This window comes from Lathyrus oleraceus, chromosome 3, assembly GCF_024323335.1.
Source record: "Lathyrus oleraceus cultivar Zhongwan6 chromosome 3, CAAS_Psat_ZW6_1.0, whole genome shotgun sequence".
Classification (NCBI taxonomy): domain Eukaryota; kingdom Viridiplantae; phylum Streptophyta; class Magnoliopsida; order Fabales; family Fabaceae; genus Lathyrus; species Lathyrus oleraceus.
Window position 1 is genome coordinate 294,972,083 of NC_066581.1, and position 9,116 is coordinate 294,981,198.

General features: G+C 32.3%; 1 protein-coding gene across 1 annotated transcript; it reads right to left on the reverse strand.

Moving 5' to 3' along the window:
* Positions 1–6,263: 6,263 nt before the first annotated feature.
* Positions 6,264–9,116, reverse strand: LOC127127175 (subtilisin-like protease SBT1.1). Its single transcript, XM_051056307.1, has 2 exons — positions 9,007–9,116; positions 6,264–8,729 (listed from the first exon to the last, which is right to left on the reverse strand). The coding sequence occupies exons 1-2, from the start codon at positions 9,017–9,019 to the stop codon at positions 6,415–6,417; spliced, it is 2,328 nt and encodes a 775-aa protein (XP_050912264.1). The 5' UTR covers positions 9,020–9,116; the 3' UTR covers positions 6,264–6,414.

Consider the following 9,116-nt stretch of genomic DNA (forward strand, 5'->3'; position numbering starts at 1 on the left):
AAGATAACCAAAATTCTTTGTGATGGCCTTCAAATGTTCACCATTTAGATTGCTATTAAATCTACTCATTTTACTAACTACAAATTCTATGTCAGGTACATTGCATAAAATACATTAGACAACCAATTGCACTTGCATATTTCAATTGAGCCACAACTCTTCCATCATTATTTTAAAGTTTGACACTAGGATCAAATGTAGTACTCACTTTCTTGAAATGTAAGTGTTTGAAATTATCAAGTACTTTCTCAACATAATGTGTTTAACTAAGTTCATAACACATACTATTTTGCTTTACTTTGATCTCCAAAAGTTTGTCAACTAGTCCAAGATCATTCATCTTGAATGTGGAAGTTATATACCTCTTTGTTTCTAAAATTCCATTCATCTCGTTGCTAATGATAAATCATATAATCAACACGGAGAAAAATGAATATCACAACATTCCCACACATCTTTGTGTACAAACACTTGTAACAAGAATTAGATGAAGAAGGTTTTTAGATGATCATGTATGATGATGCAAGAAGGTTTTTAGATGAAGTGAGAGATGAAATTATGAGCAATTCAAAGTAATATAGTATAAATTTAAGGTGAGAAAAACACAAGAAATGAGTTGAATTGTGTTACCTTTTTCTTCTTATAAGCCTTGAGAGCTTCTGCTTCTGATGACTTTCAAAACAAATTATGAACACTTAATTCAGAGTCTGACTTAGAAAGACTTGGTTAACATCTGTTTGAACTTAATCAGAGTCTGAACCTTCAGTTCAGAGTATGAATCAAAGTTGCTCAGAGTCTGAACTCTTGTATATCCTTATAAGATTCTGAAACAGAATCTGATTCAGATGTAAACAAATGGTAGCAGCAGAATAGTTCAGAAGCAAGTAAAGTAAAAGTACATAACACAAGCAGTTTATTCTGGTTCCTCTCATAAATTGAGAGTAGTCCAATTCCCTTTTACTTCCAAGGGATTTTCACTATAATCAAATCTGATTACAAATGCTCAAGCACTAAAATAAGAGACTTCCTTTAATCACACACACAAGTGTAATACTTCTTTTCTCAAACACACAAATTTGATACTTCCTTGCTTAAGCCCACAAGCTCAAGACTTCTTTGCTCTAGCACATAAGCTAAAGACTTCAAATGCTCAAGCACTAAAACATGGGACTTCTGACTCTATAACAAATTGTTTAAGAGATTTGGGTAATAACTTACACTTGATATACAATCATAGATGTAAAAAAATACAACTTAGAAAGACTCTAAGACTTAAGAACTTTTAAAATATTCACAATATTTAAGATGTTCTAAGTCTAATAATATTAACATAGTAGCTTCTCTTTGAATGTCAAGTTCAGAGTCTTATGGTGTGATAGTCTTCTTCTTAGGTCTACAACTCCTTATATAGAAAAGAGAGAAAAGAGACGTTGAAGACTTTCACCAAAAGATTGGTTAACCTTTGTACTTGATTAGACACATCAAGTAAAAAGCTTTATGCAAGAAGAATCATCCGCTGAGGCTCATACATCAAAAAAGATATTTCTCCTTAAGTCTTCATGTGATAAAAAAGGTTCGAAAAATATCAAAGTTGCCTTGGTAGAAAAGCTTTTGCTTCAAAGGCTAACTTTCCTTCAAACTTCACTCTTCATAGGCTAGTCACATCAGAGTCCTCTTCTTTGGATTCTGACGCTTCAGAGTCTAGGTCGCTAGAGGTTGAATCTCTTCAGAGTCTGAGTCTCCATCAGAGACAGAATCTTGAAAAGTGATTCAGAGCCACAATCTGATCTTCAGATTCAGATTCCTCAAGCATTTCTTTATCTGTTCTTAATGATATATTCCTGCATACTTGAACATATGTTAGAATACCCAATTATTCTTTAAATAATTTGTTATTATCAAAACCCAAGGGATATGGTATTAACCATTTTTGTTCCAATATAAATTTCAATGAGCACTTTATTTATGTTCACTTGTCTCAAATTTTCACTTGAATTTCTATGCTAAACCTTCTTGATCAACTTCATCATTGATGTGCATGACACTTTTGAATATTTTCTTCTTTAATAATCTTTGTCTTAATCAAAATTGAACTAGATATAAGATGTATTCCTCACAGTCCCCCCTTTTGATGATGACAAACTCTTTAAATTTGTGCGTTGATAAGATTGAAACGTCTTCCCCTAAATTGTGTGTCTCCCCTTTAATTGGTGAATCTTGCAATGACCGAGTCAAAATTTTGATGTCGTTTTCTAGTGCTTGTTTTAATCCATCCAAGAATTTGACAAGTTTGCACGCCTTTTGTTCATTATCAAGAAGCACATAACCTTTCGATTTCTCCATGAAAATCTCCTCATCGAGATATCCATTTTGGAATATCGTTTTGACATCCGTTTGATGAACTATAAGATCATGCAAAGAAGATAATGCAAATGATACTCTAATTTTTTTTGTCCTTGCTACTAATGCATATGTGTTGAAATAATCAACATCTTCCTTTTGTGTAAAAACCTTTTGGTTTGACATTATAGAATTTATTTTGTCTTGGATATTGTCCTTCCAAAAAGATAAGTCCTTTAAAGCTAATTTTCCCCTTTAAGTCTTAGGATCATCTTCCACTTGAAGAATAATAGGAATTTTTCGAACAAAATGCTCACCATCTCCTTCCAAAAAATAAAATAAATAAGTCAGAAACTATTTTTATTCGATCCTAGATCCTTAGCCTTTCAGACTCTTTTGCTTAACTTTTGTGATAAGGTTCTTAAAGAATTCCACTTCTTGAAATTCAATAATTACATTAGACTCCAAATTCAAAAGTCTATATAAGTCATGATCCATCTTTGGATAATCTTTATATGACTTAATAATAAATTTAACTTAACGCAAACATATTACTCACATAACATCTAAATCATAATTCAATTGCATAATTTGAAATTATAGAGTTTCATAAATTCAACCGCTTTGATGATTAACAAATTTCCACTTTAATAAATAATTTCAAGTTAATAAAATAATAACAATATTTTCATTCCCCTGTCATGTTCCTAAATGTTTCAGAAACATAATTTATCATTTGAAACAATTCTAGCATTACGATACTATAACTTTTAACTCAAATAGGAAATTAAACATTGAGAAAAAATTTATTTAAACTAGAACAATACTCTCTCTCTCTCTCTCTCTCTCTATATATATATATATATATATATATATATATATATATATATATATATATATATATATATATATATATGTTAGAAAACAAAAATATTACCATACATATATAGTAGAACATATATAATGTATTGTTTAAAATAATCCCTATAAGTTAGTGAGTTTTTGATACAATATAGACTTAAATAGACTCAAATAATGGTCCCAAAAAGGGTTGAACCATGAATCTTATATTTACAACAAAGATACCTCTCCACTAAGCCACTTATGTTTCTTATTTCATATTTACAATGCATATGTATATATTACATAATGCGAAGGACTAAATCCAAAAATGAATTAATTTTGCAATTTGAACTTCTTCTTCTTCCTCTCCTCTAATCCGTATTCTTCTTTTTTCCTCTTCACCTTCATCCATAGCTACGTATTCATTTGGTAACTTTACTCCGTCTCAAATTCTCAATACATAACTTTACCATGTTTCATTTAATTTAGTTGTTGTTTCTAATGATGGGATATGAGTTTGCAATTTTTATCACCTAATAGAACTGGTGGTGGATTTTAATTGTATATTGGTAGTCTTTGGTCTTGATAGAAGTGTGAGAAATCATTTTTATGAAAAGGGAAAATAAGGAATAAACAAGAAATAATTTTGGATTTTAAAAAATTCAGGGTTTGTATGATAGTTAGTGATGAAGATATGAACACAAATCCAAAATTTTGGATTAAATATTCTTTTTGTCCCTATAAATTGACGCGTTTTTTGCTTTAGTCCCTGTAATCTGATTTTTTTTTTAAGTTTTAGTTCCTAATTCTGGATTTGAATTCATATCTTCATGTCCAATCTTCATACAAATCCAGTATTTTTTTAGATCGATGAGAACGTATGTGTTTGCTTATGAGGTATTCATGTATGTTTATTTAGTGCTCCACCATTTCAAACCATAATCATTTTTGGTAGTTTGATTATGTAACTTTATTATTCACTCTTTCTCTCACAATCTTCACCATCATCTTCCATTAAAGTTTCATCTTCATGTTTATTTATGAAGTAAGATTTGAATTCTTAATTTCTCAAAGTACCAATATTATTTTTATGTATGCATGATGGTGAAACATTTTTCAAAACAAATACACTCATGCATGTATATACACCTATGCAAGTGCACTCATGCATTTTACATATGTGATTATCATTATCATGCTACTATTTCATGAACATCAATTAGTATAAACAAGGGCGGGAAGTGCATGAGTTGAAGCACTTAGTGGAATATTAAGTGATTTACAGTTGAAATATAAGAATTAATCATTAATAGTTAAAAATTAAGTAATTTATTAAATATTGAATCACTTATGAAATATATATTCTTGTTGCAATGTTTCTATCAAGTAAAATGGTTGGCCTAGTAGAAAGTTACTTGTTTGTGATAGTAAAGGTCATGAGTTCAATCACTTGTAGGACTAAACAAATGTGGAAATATTGGAGATAAATCTTTTTTTTAACAGAAATTTAACGTCAAGAACTAATAAAAGACTATTTAAGCCTACAATATATATCATGCAATTGCTATTATGAGAACTTAAAAAAGTGTATTATCAAATTTAAATTAGTATTTGAATCAATTAATCATTAACGAAAAATAATAATATTGATAACCACACTCTAATATCAATTGTTTTTGAAAATAAAACGTACCCGAGTCTATTTGAAGATTCTTGTTCTTGATTTTTGATACAGAAGCCTCTGTAGCCATTATTTAAAATACTAAGATTGTTAGAAAATTAAATTATAAATCAAATGAATCGAGGCTAGAATAACGAACAAATCATTTTTCTTATAATATTTCAAACACTCTCATATTGTCTTAGAGTTTCTACATAGGAATACTCAGGATAATTCAGCCTATACTCGAGTTTGCAAAAGATCGATGGAAACTCAAATGTAGGGAAGATGAAATCTAGAATTTTGTGTGAAGAAGATAGACTTTTCTAATTTGTTTTTATGAATCCAGAATACTCAATTCATAGGTCAAACTGGTTTTGTTTTATAAGGTTGTTACCCTTGACGAAACACACACTTTCAGCAACACTTTTGCTAAATGTTGTATTGTTTCACCTACAACAACACTTTTTATAGGTTGCACTGTTTCTCCTACAACAACAGAACCAAAGGCTCATGATATCATTTGTTGGGGAGTTTGTCACTAGGGAGCATTGAACATTGTGAGACTTCTTCTTTTTAGAGCAATACTTTTGTGAGAGACACACCACATATTCACCTAAAATCTTAAGGTGATAGGTGGGTGAGTTCTCTCACTTATAAATGCTCAAGTCTCCATATTTCCAACCAATGTGAGACTATTATCCATACTACTAACAATTGATACATTCTCAACATTTGTTGGACCAAACATATTTATGTGAGATTTCACAAGATCAAAGAGTTACTTGCATCTGGACATCTATTACTTGAAAATGTTCATACTTCAGAGAATGCAGTTGATATGTTGGCCAAACCAATCAACAATGACAAATTCAGAGATTTCTTATAATTGTTACATATTTCTCAGTGTTAAGCAAAAGGTGTACTTCTCAAATTCTAGGATGAATCATCAGGTAGGAAGTCTTTATAGGGGTTTGATATTCGCTAAAGTGGAGATTTTTTTAGCATGATTCATATTGTTGAAATAATTATCGGTAAAGATAACTGTTTATTGAGGAAAACTGAGATTAGGGTTTAAAAAAATTGAACCATAATTATACATATATAGTTTGTACATTGAAATTCTGATAAACTTAAAAGACAAAAATAAAGGGAAGTATAACCACTCTATAGTTGCAGAGGCGATATCATTGGCCGAACTACGGTAATAAATATCGATCGTGTCCATTATTTTTTAATTTTTTTATCTATAATTTTTTATATTGGTTGTTATTCTAACCGGAATAAAAGTCATTTTTAACTCGTGAAACACTTTTTTTTTTCCAAATTAGTTTCTTCAATAATATGATAAGGTAACTTTATACTAGAAATTAATTTTGTAAGATTCTAGAATAAATTGCTTTCATGAATAAAAACAAAATTCATAAATGATGAATAGAAATTGTATAATATAAATGAATCATTCCAAACAACAATGAAAACAATAAATTACCCTTATGCTATACTACTTACTTCTTGCACATAATTTTCAACAATAATGTAATGTAAGATCAAATAAAGTTCATTCTTCACTATTGCCATGTTACTGCAATAGGACTTCTAACTTTATATTTGCCAGAAACCCAAATGAGTGATCCAAATGATGAACTACCAATAACTCTTGTTTTTCCAACTGCTAAAAATGTTACTTTATAGCTTAATTTCTGACCCAATTTTTCAAACTTCAATTTCCTTGGTTCAACACTAACAACAACTCCATTAGGTTCTTCAACTTTAACTTCATAGTAACCACTTTCTGATTTTCCAACATTTGTAACAACTCTCTTATATGTCACATTCTGCACTGTTCTGCTAAACAAAACAGAAAATGAAGGATAGTTCAAGTCACCAACATGAACAACATGTTTTTGAGAACATGTGAAGTTAGTTTTTGTCAATATAGCAATCTCTGAAGAGGTAAAGTTAAGGCTGCAAAAGTAATTCAAATAGTCATTGACGTTAATATCATAGACTAATCCAGGATCAGAAGCACTTTCTGGATTAACATGGCCTGAACCAAATGCAAAAGGGTTAGCAGAAGATGAGTTATTCGAAGCAAGATCGGAAATCGGGAGATTTTTGTTGTTCAATGTGTAAGCTGTTGTCATAAGAGATGACTTGATCATTGCAGGTGACCAGTCTTTATGAACCGATTTAATCAACGCTGCGATGCCGCTAACGTGAGGACAAGACATTGAGGTACCTGAAACTATGTTAAATAGGACTCTTCTTTTGTCAGTTTTGATCATACTTGGACTTGTTTTTGGTGGCCATGCAGCTAAGATGTTAACACCAGGCGCAGTTATGTCTGGTTTGATGACATCTTGTCCTACGATACTTGGTCCTCTAGACGAAAATGCTGCCATGATTGGCGCAATGTTACCGTATCTTGTTCCTAGGAATGAAATTGAAGCTGTTGGATTTTTAGTAGTGTTGAGGTAGATTCTTAGAGCTTTACCTGCTGAAGCACCTAATGAAGTTCCTGGTAAAACGTGAGCGTCGGAAAGAAGCTCTTCGCCTTGATTTTCCGAGTTGAGTAGTATCATTCCATATCCGCCTGATTTTTTAACCACCTCTCCTTTTTCAGTTCTACCGTTGATTCCTCTTTCGCAAACAACGATTTTTCCGAAAACAAGTGTTTTATCAAGTGAGCCTTTTGTGCAAAACATTGCTTCTCTCTTTTTACCTGCTGTTGTTCCATGCACAAGTGGGAGTTGTTGGTTTGATTGGTTTTTTGTTTGGTACAATGATGTGCCTTCAAATGTTTTTGAGTTACCAAGTTTCACTTGTGTTGGAAAAGTTCTGTCAATGTAGCTAGCAGCAACTGTCATGATCCACGGTGCACCGTTTCCGACTGTTGATGCAAAAGGGCCTGAGTTGCCTGCTGAGCAAGAAACAAAAACGCCGTTTTTGGTTGCTCCGAATGAAGCTATAGCAATACTATCATTATAAAATGGTTTTGGAATACTTCCTAAAGATAGTGAAAGTATATCAACACCGTCAGAAACTGCTTGGTCCATGGCTGCTAATAGGTCGGAATTCGCGCAGCCAGAAAGCCAGCAAACTTTATAAGCCGCGATTCTTGACGTGTGCCTCATTCCACTGGCTGAGCCTTTAGCAAGTCCAAAAATGTTTGCATTTTGAACCACATTACCGGCTGCAGTCGAGGCAGTGTGAGTTCCATGCCCTTGAGTGTCTCTAGCAGAAAGATAATCGGTCGTTTCGTTGATTTTTCCGATGAATTTTTCGTACCCTTTGAAATAGTATCTTGCACCAATAAGCTTCTTGTTACAATTTGAGGATGTGAATTTCGTGCCTTGTTGACAAACACCTTTCCATTTACGAGGGATCGGGGAAAAGCCCGAGTCTTCGAAACTGACATGTTCGGGCCAAATTCCCGAATCAAGGACACCGATGATCACATCTGAGGCCAAACTCGAAGCACTCCAAAGTCCTTTACCATTAGTTAGGCCAAGAAAGTTCGGCGTCTGTGTCGTATCGAGGGTTGATAGTTCATCAGGTATGGCTGAAAGAAAACCATCAATTTGGTTCAAGTGCTTAAGTTGTTTCTCAGAAAGTGTGGCTGCAAAACCAAACATGTTAGTTTCATAGGCATATAGAAGCTGAGGCGATAAAGTATCTTCTAGCTCTTCTCCCTCCATGGAAGCTTCAGCAATGAAATCAATGATTGATTCAGACCATGCTTTTGTACTGTCTTGAGAATGAACCGAGCCTTCAATTTTGGTCTTGTCCATGTGGACTATATATGTTTGTTGCACCGCGAACGCGATTGAGTTCGTCGCCATAAGAGCCATGAATAAAAAGACTCTCCTAAACATCATGATGCCTACAAAATAAAAGGATCTAAATATAATATATCTATGATTAAGAATCTTCTAATGCAAGAAATATAAAATAGGAAAAAGTACTAGAAGCATTTTTCAAATCGGTTTATAAACCCATCACAAGCTTATTTAGCAACCGAATTAAAGACCGGTTTAACGAACGACGAAATATTCTAAAAGAAATTTTTTCTTGCTGCATGTATAGCATACTAGTTGCATAACTATGTAAAGCAATGAGATAGAAAGACAAATATATTTTTTTGAATTAGTGCTTAGTACCTATGCTGGACATAGCAAAAGCAATGAGATAAAGAATAATGCTAATAAACTCATAACATAGAATCTTATATAAGCTCTAAAAGTGACTTTTTTTACATATGCTCATTGCT